Raw genomic sequence first — 15,101 nt, 5'->3', positions numbered from 1 at the left:
GAGCACACGCGCCCCTCAATCCTGATTAACAGGAATTAGTGGCGTGCGGCTAATCCTCCCGCGCTCCGTTAGTGCTCTCAGGCCTGCAGAGGGACCTGGCGGCCCTCCCCACCCGGACCGGCCTCCCTGCATCCGCTGACCGGGGCGTCTAGCCAGGGGCAGGAGGAGGACGTGGTGGCTGGAAAACTTTCTCCACCGAGCTGCACAGAACACCCATGCACTGTACGTGTGCCCTTTCCTTTTCCTTCTTCCAGAGTCCGTGTCCCTTGTTTCCCGTAGATCATCACAGCACGGGAGACCACGCGATTCATGCCCGTGAAAGAATTAGGAGAACAAACCCAGAGAACTGGGAGAATTTAACCCAGGACTGCCTGCTCAGTGGACGACTCTGGGCATCCTTTCTCCCCGCCCAGCCCAGCCTGAGAAGATGGTGGCTGATTTGCTCCTGGAGGAAGGAAAATAGGAGATGGGGTGGGGGGAGGTGGGGGAGGTGGGGGGAGGTAGGAGGAGGAGGAGGGGGGAGGCGGGGGAGGGGAGAGAGGCGGGGGAGGGGGAGGGGAGGAAAGAAAAGAGCTGGAGAGACTTGAACTTGCGATGGTGGCTGGGTCAGAGTCAGCATGCCCTGAGCCCAGACCCAGTGCTTTGTGACTGAGGACCCCGGCCTCCTTCCGGGTAGTGTGGGAAGCAGACTCAAGGTGATGAGGATTTGTGTGGAAGAGAGTGCCCTCCCCCCACCCCCGGAGGGGGCAGTCGGAGGGTGGGGAGAGAAAGGGTGCCTTTCAGGCAAAGCCTCAGCCCCAGCCCATCCTTAGAGGAGCCTGGAGGGAAAGCCAGGGAGCTGGGCCTCATCCTAGGAGAAGAAGCCCCTCCCCACCTGGGACACTGACTCCCAGGCACTGGGCTCCCTGAGCAGGGGAGTGCTCCGGGGGCCCCAGGCAGTGCCCTGAAGAGGGGTGGACCGGCCACCCAAGGGAGGGAACAGAAGCTGGGGGAGCATAGAGCCGGCACTCTCTGCTACTCACAGAAGGCTTGCTGGTGTCAGACCCTCACCATTCCCATAAAAGATAGCTAACTTAGATTTCTGAAATGTTTCTTCCCTTCAGGAGTTCACAGACCAGAAGAAAGACAGTTGCATGCTATATACACGTGCACATAAATAATGACATACTGTGATAGATGCTATTTCAGAGATACCCTCCAAGAGGCTTTGGAACACGGAGTAAGTGCTTAGTTCTGCCCAGGGTGTGTCGGGAGTGTAAGGTGGGGCTCGATCCCCTGTTAGAAAGCCTTCTGTAATTCCCGTCTCCCGTGGGATGTGGTACAAAGCTCAGCCTGCCATCCAAGGACCTTTGCTGGAGACCCCTTCACCTCTCCACTGATCTGGAAGTTGAAAACTTCTTTCCTTTTAAGGAGCACCCCCTAAATGTTCCAACTCCATATGCTCGAATTTTAAGTCTAATTTAAACATTAACTGTCCTCCCTATGCTCTAAGTGTCTTCCACCCCTAGTTTTTTATGTTATTAGTGTCTAGTAGTTTGGCTTTATTTTTCAAAATTCACAGGCTAGGTTACTATTATTATTATATTGTTGCGTGTTTTTAGAGCCAGTGCTTACTTGCAGATGCCCACCTGCTTTTACCAAAGCTTTGGCTCATCTTTGCTTCTTTCATCCCGTTGCTTCCTTCTGGATTGTCTCCTCCTTTTCCTTTTATGCTTTTCTTTTAGAGCATCCTTGAGCATCTCTTTCAGCACATGAGCAGCTGATCTGCTCTCACATTTGTACCCTTACTCTTGAGCCCTGCTTTACTGGGAGGTAGAATCCTGGACTGACTCCTCGTTTCCCTCAGCTCTTGGGGGCAGTTATCTCCTTTTGTTCCAGCCTCTACTATTGCTGCTGTTATTCCCTTGTAAATAGCCCATCTTTTCAACGTAAGTAATTTGGGGATGATTCTTCTAGTTTTGGGTTCTGATACTTCACCCTGTTATATCTAGGGATGGTCCATGTGACTGGGTGATTAAACAAAGAGGAGACATTTCTTTATCCTGGGCTATCATGTGGGATACCCCCTCAAACTAAGGATTCATGTCTTTCATCAATTCTGGAATTTCTGAGCCATTATCTCTTCAGTTACTGCTTTTTCCTTGTTCTTATTTTATTCCTCTACAATTCTTATCCTCTATTGCACATCTTAACACCTTTTTCACATTTTCATGTCTTTACTTCTCTGTGCCTCATCCTGAGTAATTTCCTAAGATCTCTCACTTTGCTAATTTTCTTTCAGTCAACTGTCAATTCATCCACTGAGTTCTTTTCTTCCCCCCTAAATGTTTCATTCCTAGAAATGTGAGCAGGACCCCATGGGGGCCTTCCCGGGACAGGCCCTCCCCCAGATCCTCTGCTTTGCTCCTCTCTGAAGTACCTAGATAATAGTGTTTGATGCACATTTCCCGAGTTGTTTTGTAGATGTAAAAAACCCCCCTCTCCAACAAATGGAGGAGGTTAACTCCTTGAGGACCTTGAGCACGTAACCCCAGGCCTCCTGTTGCCTGAGGACTGATAATGTTAACCGGTGACACCACCCTGCTGCCTCACCATCAGACAGTCGGAGAATTGTGCACAAGCTGATCATATACCCTGCGTCACCTCTCCCCGCCCCCCCTACCCCAAACTTTTAAAAGTGCTTTGCCAGAACCCTTCAGGGAGCTCGGGGCTTTTTAGGGCATGAGCTGCCTTGTCTCCTTGCCTGACCTTGCAATAAGGCTTTCTCTGCTCCAAACTCTGACGTTTCAGTTTGTTTGGCCTCGCTGTACATAATCGGGCACACGGACTTGCGTTAACAGAAACTCTCTGTGGCTCTTTTTCTTGTCTTCTTAGTCCTTCCGGTGCCCTTTTATTCCTCCATATTTTTCTAGTCCTCTTATCTCTGTGCACTTTGTAGGGCAACTTATTTTGTTGTCTCTTTTGGATTATTTCATTATCTCAGGATTTGGGGGGAGTCTCCCGCTGGTCACGGGCTGCCTCTGAGGCAAGCTGCCTTCTCCGGAGCTTGTAAATCATGCTTAGCATCCTTGCCACGTTGTTTATTCCGCGGGGCCTTTACAGGAAGAGTTGTCGGTTTGCTTCAATTGGTTGCCCCGAGGTTTCCCCATTGTGAGAACGAGTTTTACATTAATTTTGGGGTTTGGGGATTTCCACACCCTGAGAGATGGTGTAAGTTCACATCCCACACCTGGAAATTTTATTTTTTTTTGAGCTTTGACTTAATCATACATTTTATTTCAATATATCTCCAAGATACAACACTTGAAAATGCTTCTTTAGAAGTTAAAAATGGTATTGTTCTATGAAGAAAGATGATACACTTTTAAAAAGAAGTACAATAGATTTTACCCATATTTAAAACCCGTATTTAGATAAGACGTAACATAAGTGTTCCAAAATAATCAACACAAACTAATCTGCTAAAATGTATACAAAGCAATGCTTTCTGATGATACATTTGCAAGTGATAAAAATCAAAGAGCTTGATATCTAAGATGAAGCTAAGGTTAAAGTACTGTAAAGTACGTAGACAGACACAATTAACGTCATCAGATAGATTATGGAGCTGTAGGTAGAGTGGTGCACTACATTTTACTGAGTATTTTATTAAACCAAATTCCCAAACAGCTGCATATATATTGCTTTTTAATCTGCTATAACCCTCTGAAGAGAACCAGCAGGTTGGGATGTTTATGCGGACCTGCCACCCGTTAATACTCTTGAAGCACGTGAGAATAAATGACATGGAAACCGGCATCCATACGTAAATGTGAGACAACCTGGCACCCTCGTCGCACTGTAAGTAAGATACACAGCAGATGCAAATGCTTAGTTTTCAACACTAATTCAATAAGAAAATGCATTTGATAGATTTTCATAACTGAGAAATTTAGTGTAAAGGCAGACGGAAAAGGACCGGTTGGGGATTGTAAGCCATGGAGCAGAAGAGGTGACTGTGCGGGTCCCAAGCAACTCCACAGCGCTGGGATTTCAAAATCCTCAGAAACTTGTGGCCAGACCTCCATCATCACCTTGCCGGGACTTTTTCAAAGACTGTTCTCCTAAAAGCCTCTGTCTACCAACCAGCACGCCTGACAAAGGCATAGTGTCGTCTGGCTGCTTCCCAGGGCTCTCGAGAAACACCAGGGTGTTTGGGGAGGTTAGCTCTCCAACATGCACCTGGGCAGTGTACTCAGCTGGCCCTCCTTCTCTCTTCATAAATGAGGACACAGAAGAGAGAGAAATGCAGAACTAGAAACCATTTGGCTTCTGGGGAGATGTCACTTTGGTAATGGGAATTAAAGCAAGGTACGGGACCTGACTCTCTAAAGAAGAGTTAATATTAAAGTTCAAGTAAGTTGTCTCACTTTTCATTCTTTCATTTTTCTCAAAAAAGCTGAGGCTGCTTTTAACCTGGATCAAAGCCGTAAAATATAGACAAGTCATTTCTTTAAGAAAATTTATTTGTAGCTCTAGAGCAGAATTAGGGAACTCATACCACATTCGTTTGAATAAGGCCTGTTACTGCAACATTGTTTCTAGATTTTCCAAATCCAGCCAACATGGATATCTCTGCTACTCTGTTTTGGCCTTCACAGCAGCTTCTTCTCTCAGACCAGCTTTCTTTTCTAGGTTCAGGCTTGTTAAAGACTCGTTTCTTTTGGCAGCCTCCTTGCCCTCAGTAACCATCAAGGTGCATCCTGCCACTGTCTAGGCAATCATTACATAGCCGATCTTCACCCGGACCTTGTTCTTTGCAGCATCGAGCATCTCAAACGAGACAGTCTCTGGGATTTCATCTTCCTTTTTGAAGCGACCTGACCATGTTAGGATCTTCTTCTCCCAATCCATAGGCTTATGCAATGGCGCTCTGTGGCCGTAAGTGTGGGCTGGAGGCTTTGGACTTCCCTGGAGTTTGTTGCAAAATCCATTTATTCTCTTCAAATCAGAGTTTCTGGTAAGCCTTAAAGATGAGAAAGCATCTCTTTCACAGAACCTAAAATAACTTCCGGCCGCTGGGCACAGGCCAAGGAGGCTCCCCATGGCCGCCTACTCCGCCGACCAACACAGTGCCCCAAGGCCGGCAGTGGCACAGGTAAGCTCAAGGTCGCCTAGCCTAGCGCTGCGAACAGAGACCCGAGCAGGACTCTGGGGCGGGGCTTCCCACACCTGGAAATTTGAGTTTCTCACAGGAAACTGTTTTCTTTTCTTACCCAGAGCCTAGGGCAGAAAATGATGGATGGAGATTTTTCCTAGCCAAATTCCCCTGAAGGAGCCGGGATTTCCATCCAGAGTCCTGCTGCCCATGGGTCCTAAGGCCTGTCCCCTTGCCCGGTGTGGTGATGAACTGCTCCCCTGGTTCTGCACCCTCCTCCTCCCGTTAGCTTTGCCATGGCTTCAGTTTGCAGACTTACTATTTTGGCTTTAAATTCCTTCCTCGTTTCTGTTGCTTATGGATTTCTTTATTTTGAACTCAATATGCATTTTAATTTTTCGATCCTATTTTATTGAGACTCTCCCTGTGTGATGGAACAGAGCAGTGGAGATCCATGGTAGCTCATTCTGTGAGTTACTTGATGCCTAGGGCATGATTATTTTTCCTCCTCTCTCTCCTACCGGACTGTGGGCTCCTTGAAGAAGGAAACTGTGCCCATATTATTTCTGGTTCTTCGCTCAGTACCGGGCACAAACACAATACGCATGGCCTTTGCCGGGTGGATAGTTAAATGATGGAAGGTGATTATCAAAGGTTATACAGCTCTCTCCACATCTCCAGGAAGAAGATTTCCTCAATCATTCCGAACACAAAGATATTCTTTTATTCTGAAAAATCTTTTACAGGTGATTCTGTAGCATATGTCATTATTATGACATCTATGTGCATGTGTTTCTCAACATTCTAATGTGGTCATCAAGCCAGCACCGCGTGGCAGGCCCTCAGAAGACGTGACACAAGGCCAGCACTGACCCGTGGTCCTCCAGCTGGAGGCCGTGACTTGGAAAGCATGTCTATCACGTGATCGTTTGTCATGATTTCACTTATGGAGAGGACTGTGTTTGTTTGGAGGAAAATGTTCACCAGGCCTACTTGGGAGAGCAGCTAAGCCTTCAGGGAACTTGACAGGGAGAGGCTGCTGAGGCCTGAGGCCGACAAGGGCAGCATTTTCCTGGTTGAGGCCGAGGCAGAGGGGGAGGGGAGGAGTGGAAGCCAGGAGGGTGAAAGCCACAAGCTTGCCCCATGCTGTCCTCGGGATGGCACGGTGCTCCCGAACCTGTGCACGTGTAGCAAACATAGAAACGCAATGATGAGAGATCCACAATCACAGCCTGATATTTAACCAAACTTTCCCAGATATTAATAACTAAAGTAAAAAAGGAAGGCAAAGATATGGACCTTAAGTGGCACAATAAATAAATTTAACTGAATGTATATCCAGGAGTCTGTACCTAACTGAGGCAGGAGACAGACGGGCCCCAGGCTGAGCAGCTGGAGTCTGGCCCCTGCGGACAGAGACCCCGAGATAAACATCATAGCAGGAGCAGGGAGAAGCCTCTTCCCCTAACCCCAAACCCTGGAGGAGGGGTTGACCCCCAGAGGGACTCCAAGACAGACAGCCTTCCTGCAGCAGAAGAGGACACCCTGGTCTCTCTCCGGTGCCTCCAGGAAGTAAACACTCCGTCGTACCATTTGTGTGAAGAGAAAATTAGCTCTCATTGGAGGGTTGGGGTAAAAATATCTCCAGTCTGTAAACACATCGGTTGGGGCATCCTGGAGGCACACGACTGGAGCACCACGGGCTGCAGGTGCCTGTCTGCCCTGCGTCTTCTCACCCCCACAGGTGCTCCTGGCTCTGCTTCAGGACAACCGGGTCGCACACGTGTCCCCAGCCCTGGAGCATAGATTAGGAAAAGTTTCTCACTTTTCTCCAGGTCAGTGGAAAAGTTCTTGAGACCAAGTGGAGGGAAAGAAAGAGCTGGTCTGTTTTCTGTCTCAGCAGATGTCCTTCTGGAAGGCGATGGGGGGTGTCGTTTACCAGCATCCCTGACCCCTCTTCCCTGGCATCCTGGCACCCAGCCAAGCCCTGTTTCTCTGCTTTCTCAGAGAAGGTGCTCAGACTGACACCCCGACAGGGAGCTGGGGTTCCTAATTCTTAGGGCTCTCAGCCCGGGAGAAGCAACTCCTATGTCAGGCTTCCTCGTGGCCATGTTGCTGTCCATCCCTGTTGGTGGTACCATGGCTGCCTGTACCCCGGTGAATAAAGAGGCCCTGACTGATGCTGACCTTGGGCAGAGGGGAGGGGCTCTTTCTTCCACCCACAGCATGTATGATATCTTTACTTAAACGCACACACACACTGACACACTCTAGCACATGGCACAGAGCCTCCTTCGGGTGAAGCGTGTAAGGCCTGCTCAATCGCTTCTTAAAAAAGTTTCTCTCTAGGAAGTCACTGTAAGCCCAAACTTTAGCATTAATATGACCTTTTTCGAGTGAACCCCTACAAAGGAGAGGAACGTGCAAATAAATCCAAGTGCAGACTTTGCTTCTTAATCCAGCATAAGCAGCATGTCTGGTTGTTACCCCCAGAAAAATGGGGTTCACCTCTTGGTGGGTGTGGAGCCAGAAGACACAACCAAGCCAGAGAGTGGGAGAAGGGAGGATTCATTACTGGCAGCAAGTGAGGAGAACACAGGGGATCTTCCCCGAAGCAGTGTCTCCCCGAAGAGCAAAACTGGGGAAGTTTTACCCTAAGGGTCACATGCATCTTCATGAAGGGGCTTGAGCAGAGGCAAACTCAGCATAGAATTGGGGCAAAGGTCAACAGAGTCCACACTTGAGGGTCCACATCATTGCTCCGTCCTCCTCCTGGGTGGGGGCCTTAGTTCCTGCAGAACTCAGAGACTGGATCCCATGTTATATGTAGCCCTTGAAGAGGAAATGGGACTCTGTTCTACTTCTGAGCTGTTGTTTCTTGACTGCTTTTCCTGTGTTCCCACATTCCCTTACTTCTCTGAGAGCATTGATTACTGAGACCTGTTCAAGGGCAAGCGCTGTGGCCAAGATTCGATCACAAAATGGCTCAGGCCAGAAATGCCTTCTCTTATGTCTAGAAAGCCATGCCTGGTTCTCTCTCTCTGGGGACCCCCTACTCTATCGTTAAAGGGGATGTCTGCTACTTGCACACAAAAAAATTGTTGCCTGCCATTTCAGTAAACAAAGAATGCTGCCTGCCATTCTGGTAAACAATGAATGCTGCCCACCAGCAAGCCATCAGACACTGCAGCCCACCCTGCTGTGAGCCCTGAGAGGAACTCAGGATGGAGGAAAAAAAGGATACAGGCCCTAGTTAAGGTGCACCTCAAAGGACTGATTTCAATGAGCCCAGACTCTTGCATCCTCCCATACATAGAAAAGCACTAAAGTCATTAATTTGAGATGTCTGTTTATTTTTGTGATTAGCAGTCATCTTTTGATGTTTGACTACATGTGATTTTTTTTCAGCAAAAACTTCTCTACATCCTGGCTATCCCCTACCTCTTTGGAGCAGTCCCTCAGAGCTATCTGCGAGGCTGTCTCCCCAGCTGTTGACCTCAGTAAGGTCCCGAATAAAACATAACTTTCAACTTCCAGGTTGTGCGTTTTTTTTCAGTCCACATACTGTTTCCTCAGGTTATGGAGACATGTCCTTCTATTCAAAAAAAAACGAAGGAAAGACATTGAAGAGAAAGAGAAGATGGTAGACGAGACAAATATGCGAGAACAGAGTTGGAAATACTGCAACAAGTTGGGACTTGACAAGAGGGAACCTGGAGCCACAGAACCTTGGATCAACCCAGAGGGCGTGCTTTACTGGGAGGCTCTGGGGTCAGTGACTTCCCTGTCAGTGGATCCTGCTCTCTCCTTCCCGGAGGCTGACCTCAGGTCGTTGCTGTGGTGTAGAATGCACAGCAAAGGAGCAGAAGCACAGTCCTGTTACTTTTTCAGAACTTAGTCACACTGAAACTGAGCAGGACCCTGTGGGGCTTCAGGACACAAAAGTCTTTCTGTGTTCCCCATTTCTTGTTTGCAGGAAATAGGCTTCATTCAGCCTCCAAGACCTTCCCAGAGTTCCAAAGGGCAGGTTCAAACAGATGCTAATCAGGGAAGGGAGGGGATGCAGAGACAAGGGAGGAGCAGTCAGGAGACAATAGTGCAGCCTTGAGGCAGGGTCCTGGTGCCCCCTCAGGGGATGCACATAACAATGTCTTTGAGCTGTTTTGCAGATACTGAAACTCCCACCAGGTGGGAGAAGTTAACTGTATGCTGCCCGCAAGCACGTAGACCCCAGACCAGTTGGAGCCAGGTTGATGATGTTGACCCCTGATTACCTCACCACCAATTCTTCTGATTGCAGAAGAATGTCCACCAGCTGATCACACCCTCCTGTTTCAACCATTACTATAAAACTCCTCACTACCCGCTCCAGGTTGGGACACACAGTTTTGAGGGCATTAGCGCACTGAGGCCCCCTTTGCCTGGCAAGGCAATAAAGCTATGCTTTTCTACTTCACCCAAAGCTCTGTCTCTGAGATTTAATTCAGTGTTGGGGTACAGAGGCTGAATTCGGCATCAAAACGAAAAGAATAAACACACTTTGATGTAAATCTCCCTCTCTGCTTCTCATTCCTTCTGACCCATCTGCAGACTTAAGTTTCTTTTCTTTATCAAGACTTTCCAGGACTGTTATACCATTTTGCCCAATCTGAACCAAAATAGTAGGAAAGGGAAGGGGTTCAGGCAACAAACATGTATTGAGCACCTGGTATGCTCCAAATCTTTATCTCACATGATCTTCAAAATGACCATTTGAGGTGGGTATTGTTATCCCTATTTTACAGACAAGGAATCCAAGGCTTAGAGAAGTTAAGCAACTTTCCCAAGTTTACAAAAACCAAGAATTGGAATCATTGTCCTTCAGACTCCAGAGCCCATGTCCCCCCATGTTGCTTCCAGCATCTCTCCAGTCTGTTTGGAGGTGAGTTTTTTTTGAACCCAAGTTCGTGTGCTCGACGCACAGTGAGGCCAAACAAACCGAAACATTGAAGTTTGGAGCAGAGAAAGGTTTATTGCAGGGCCACGCAAGGAGAATGGGTGGCTCGTGCTCAAAACCCCCATACTCCCAGGTGGTTTTTGGGGAACAGTTTTTAAAGGCCAAATTGGGGGTGAGGGCTTCAAGGTGTGTGACTTCCTTCTGTTTGGTTGGTGGGGACGTAACAGGGCAGTGCCCCAGGAATCTTGTGCTCAGCCTGAAATTACCATCCTCCACCTGGTGGGGGCCCTGGTTCCTGCTGAAGAACTCAAAGACATATTGTTATGTAAATCCCTTAAGGAGGAAACAGGACCCCTCTTTATGGAAGCACTATGGTTTCTCAGCTGCTCCTCCCTTGTCTCTGCAGCCCCCCCCTTCTCTAATTAGTAACCATTTGCATCTGTCCTTTGGAACGCAGGGAAGGTCTAGGAGGCTGAAGCCTTTTCCCTGCTGTAGACGAAGAGTGTCGGCCGCCATATCAGTAAACAAAGGATGTTTCGGCCATCAAGGCCTCAGCCACTGCAGCTGCCCCCAACTGTATACTCTGAAGGGACTCAGGAGGGAGAAAAACAGGATACTGGCCCTAGATAGTTAAGGAGCATATCAAAGGAATGATTTCAATAAGTCCAGACTCTTGCATCTTCCTATATGTAGAAAAGCACTTAATTCCTTAATTTGAGATGTCTGGTTTTTCTTTAATTAACAGTAATCTCTTGCTGTTCTGACCATGTGGTTTTTGTTGCAAAAATTCCTATATATCCTGGCTCTTCTCTCACCTCTTCGGAGCAGTGCCTCAGAGCTATCGGAGAGGCTGCCACCCAGGCTTAAGTCCTCAGCAAGTCCACCAAATGAAACCCAATTGTCAACTTTTAGGTTGTGCATTTTTTTTCAGTCAACACTACAAATAAGAAACGGGGGACACGGAAAGGCTTTTGTACCTAGGGGTACCCCCACAGGATCCTGCTTGATTTCAAGTCTCAAAGGAAAATTCAACTCCCCGTTTGCTACTTGATTTGCGCTTTGTGTTGGTTTGAAAAGCATTGCAAATGCTTTTGTTCAAGTTTAGCACAAATGTATTTAGTTCCCTGAGCTCTTTTAAGACATGTATCTCTCCTTAGTAAGCCACCATTAGAAACAAGCGTAGTTAGTTGGATAATGTGGTGATAGAAGCACAGACTCCACAGCCTTGCTCACTGAATGCGTCCAGGGCTCTGCTGCCTTTCTGCACAGGGCCAGAGCTCTCCAGAGAACAGTGAAATCATAAGGAGGAGCAGATCACTTGACAGTCAAGTGCCTCCTACCATGTCACTAGTTAGGCTCCATTCCAGGATCCTGTCTCAGCCACTAGTCATGACATGTGTACTCCATCTGTGGAGGAAAATCAGTGTTTTACAACGAAGCACCTGCATTCACTCTCATAGGAACCTCTGCTCCATATAGAATATTCATGGAGCCTTTCTCTGTGATCTCGTTCTGAGTTTCAAAAGATTCCCTCGCGGAAAAGACCATTTAACAGACAGAACAATTTCACAACGCAAACACAGGAAATTCAGCAGGAGAAAAGAGGCACTGATACTGAAAACTGCTCTTTCCACAATCAGACACCACCTCATATTTCCCAGGTCACCACAATGGCAAACATGCCTGAGCATATAAAGGGAATATAAAGGGAGCATACAAAGGGAGCTAAAGGGAATGGCAGAGCAAAGAGAGAGCAGAAGGAAAGTTAATGAGCCTAAGTAGAATTCTACTGTTTCTAATTTCTCTATTGTGTTTAGTGATGGGACAGACCATCACCATAAAATAATTTTTACTTGTGACTTGGGAACATGGTAAACTAGAGCAGAAAGAAGGTTTAGTAAAGGAAGACAATAGAAACACAATAGGTGATGGAGTTATTTCAATATTTTTATTCTGTCTTTATGAGATTTGGAGGAATGTAATTAATTCACACAAAAGTGTGAGCAGTTACAAAGACATAAAGAAGATCATATAGTGATGACAGTTGAAGCATATCCTTGTCAACAACGTCAATCTATTTCATGTTTCTTGGCATTCATAATTTAGTATAGTAAGTTATATATGTGTATACATACTTATTTTTTAATTAATTAATTAATTTTTGGCTGCATTGGGTCTTCATTTCTGTGTGTGGGCTTTCTCTAGCTGTGTCCAGCGAGGGCTACTCTTCATCGCAGTGCGCGGGCTTCTCATTTCAGTGGCTTTTCTTGTTGCAGAGCACGGGCTCTAGAGTGCGGGCTCAGTAGTTGTGGCGCACAGGCTTAGTTGCTCCGCGGCATGTGGGATCTTCCCGGGCCAGGACTTGAACCCGTGTCCCCTGCACTGGCAGGCGGATTCTTAATCACTGTGCCACCAGGGAAGTCCCTGTATATATATACATATATACACACTTACAAAATTCTACTTTTGTAAAACCGATGCAGGGGACACGGGTTCGTGCCCCGGTCTGGGAAGATCCCACATGCCGCAGAGCAGCTGGGCCCATGAGCCATGGCCGCTGAGCCTGCACGTCCAGAGCCTGTGCTCCGCAACGGGAGAGGCCACAACAGTGAGAGGCCCGCGTACCACAAACAAACAAAAAAAACCTAGGGTGACTGTATGAAAAATGAAGTCCCTAAGTTAAACATTAAAAAATATTAGTCATTGGAAAGAAACTCTGTCATATTTTACTAATAACTATACTGAGAATTCTGTTTTGACTCTGTTGCTTCCTGGAGCATTAGGGATGTACTTTCTACGTTGGATATAAAACAAGCTATTTCAAGAATTTCCCACAGTGGGACTTCCCTGGTGGTCCAGTGGTTAAGACTCAGAGCTCCCAATGCAGGGGGCCCGGGTTCGATCCCTGGTCAGGGAACTAGATCCCACATGCCGCAACTAAAGATCCCATACGCAGCAACAAAGATCCTGTGTGCTGTTACTAAGACCCCACGCAGCCAAATAAATAAATAATAAAAGAATTTCCCACAGTATTAAATGTATCAAGATCTCCTGCATCCTTGAGTCCAATTTCCAGTATGTTTAATCCTCTTCATTTTGTGTGTTGGTCCTCAAAAGATTCTGTTCCATTTTTCCTCCCTAACCTTAACATTTCCCAATATTCAGAAATCAGAGCAAAGAATTATCTTGCTTTTCTGCATAACAAACTATTTGGTATACCATCATGCTTTTGATCTAACACAGAAACGAAGGATTATGTTTATTTTAGAAATACATCATTTTTATGTACTGTATAATGCACGTCTTGCTTATGTTTTATACAGATTTCAGCGCTTTCCCCTCTCATCACATTTACAGTCTGGGCCCCAAAAGAGGCGCAGGCAATAATGCTTCCACAGTAACTGGGCTCCATCCTTATTTGTAAAATAAGAAGCACTTCATTTCTCAAATTTTAATGGAGCGTTCCTTCCCGGATCTGTAGTGACGGATTCATTTTATAGATGTGGAAATTAACCCCGCCCACTCTTGAACGCGCTCCTTCACCTCCTTCCACCAAATTCTTTGAAAGAGACCCCGGTATCCCGGTCCAGAGCATCCCTGCCTCCATAGCAACCAGACTCATCTCGGGCTTCCCGTGCACCATGGCGACGGCGCGCCGCCGTGGTCGCTATGGTGACCGGGGCGGGCGCAGGGCCGCGGGCAGGGCGCCTGCGCCGGGAGCGGGCCCTCGGCCCCTCAGCTGCTCTCGACATGGCGCTGAGGCGGCGGCCCGCGCTCGCCCTGCTGCTGCTCCTGCGGGGTGAGTACGCGGGCCTCCGCCGGGCGCGGCCGGAGGGGTCCGGGCGGAGTGGGGGGCGGGCGCGGGGGCCCGGGGGTGGGTGGTGCGGGGGGTCCTGGGTTCAGGGAGGGGAATCCCGGGGATGCGGGGGTCCGGTCCATGTACGGAGTCAGGGATGTGGGGGTCCCGGGGTCCGGGAGGGGCGGGGAGCGGCCCCGAAGGTGCGGGGGCCCCAGAGGTGCGGGCCCCGGGTCGGGGTAGGGGGTGCGGGCCGGGGAAGAGGTGCGGGCGTCGGGGGTCCCAGAGGTAGGGGAATCCTGGCGGTCTGGGGGTCTGGGTGCAGGGCGTCCCGGGGTGCGGGGTCCGACCCGGGGCCCGTGGCCCTGCGCTCCATCACTCCTCGAACAAAGCCGACCCGTTCCCGGTCCCCTTTGTCCCGCCGGCGCCCAGCCCTGCAGCCCGCCCTGGAGTGGCCCGGGGGCGGCTCGGACGGGGCGTTGGTCTGTCCTTCCTCCCCCCAGCCCACCCCCAACACCCCCAACCCCCGGCTGGAGGCCCCGGGCAGCCGGACGGCGAGACCACACGCTGGGGGCCGTGGGCGCGCGCTAGGCGCTCGAGACCGCGGTCCCACGTAGTCCTCAGAGCAGAGTCCAGAGAGAGCACTGAGCCCGAAGTCTGCCCCCGGGAGCAAGGGACACTCAGACCCGGGGTCCCGAGCGCCGCGCCAGCCTCGCCTGGGGCATCAGCAGTTTCCCCCCGTTCTCGGGTCGGTCTGTGGTCTGCTTAGTTGCCATCGTCATCCCGTGATGTTTGCCAGAGTGTACACAGCGAAGCCCCAAGTGACTGTTTGGGGGTGGGGTGGGCGGCGTACTAGGAAAACAAAGGCTCCTGTGTTGGAGGCTCATTGTGGGGTGGTCCTCGGGGGTGACGTGAACAGTGAGGGTCCGGGCAGAAGCCGGGGAGCAGGGCTCTGTGATGAGGACGAAGTTCAGGGAGTAGATGTCCCTATGCTGTGCTTGAAAGTGGTTTCCACAAACGTGTGGTTGGGAGAGATGAATGATCAAAGGCTAGCCAGGGGACAGGGGTGTCAGGAATGTCCCCTCCCGGCTTTGTTGGTCACACTGACAGTGTCCTATTCACAGACTGGAACAACTCCCTATTGAGAAGATCTGTTCACATGAGAGTTTGCAGTTTTTATCGCAGAAACATTTGGCAGTTTAGTTCAGGAATGAGTTTCAAGTTGGTGGTTT

At 49.0% G+C, this 15,101-nt stretch overlaps 1 protein-coding gene and 1 pseudogene across 1 annotated transcript in view; one reads left to right on the top strand and one right to left on the bottom strand.

Annotated features, from left to right (window-relative positions):
* Window positions 1-4,572: 4,572 nt before the first annotated feature.
* Window positions 4,573-5,085, bottom strand: LOC132428894 (protein FAM162A pseudogene; annotated as a pseudogene).
* Window positions 5,086-13,800: 8,715 nt separating this feature from the next.
* JAM3 (junctional adhesion molecule 3) overlaps window positions 13,801-15,101 on the top strand; it is a 60,105-nt gene continuing 58,804 nt past the window's right edge. Inside the window, exon 1 of the mRNA XM_060017633.1 lies at window positions 13,801-13,872. Coding sequence (XP_059873616.1) covers window positions 13,824-13,872 — 49 coding nt within the window. The 5' untranslated portion in view covers window positions 13,801-13,823. The remainder of the gene's footprint in view (window positions 13,873-15,101) is intronic.

This window comes from Delphinus delphis, chromosome 8 (genome assembly GCF_949987515.2).
Source record: "Delphinus delphis chromosome 8, mDelDel1.2, whole genome shotgun sequence".
Taxonomy (NCBI): domain Eukaryota; kingdom Metazoa; phylum Chordata; class Mammalia; order Artiodactyla; family Delphinidae; genus Delphinus; species Delphinus delphis.
This window is presented reverse-complemented; position numbering and strand designations above follow the sequence as displayed.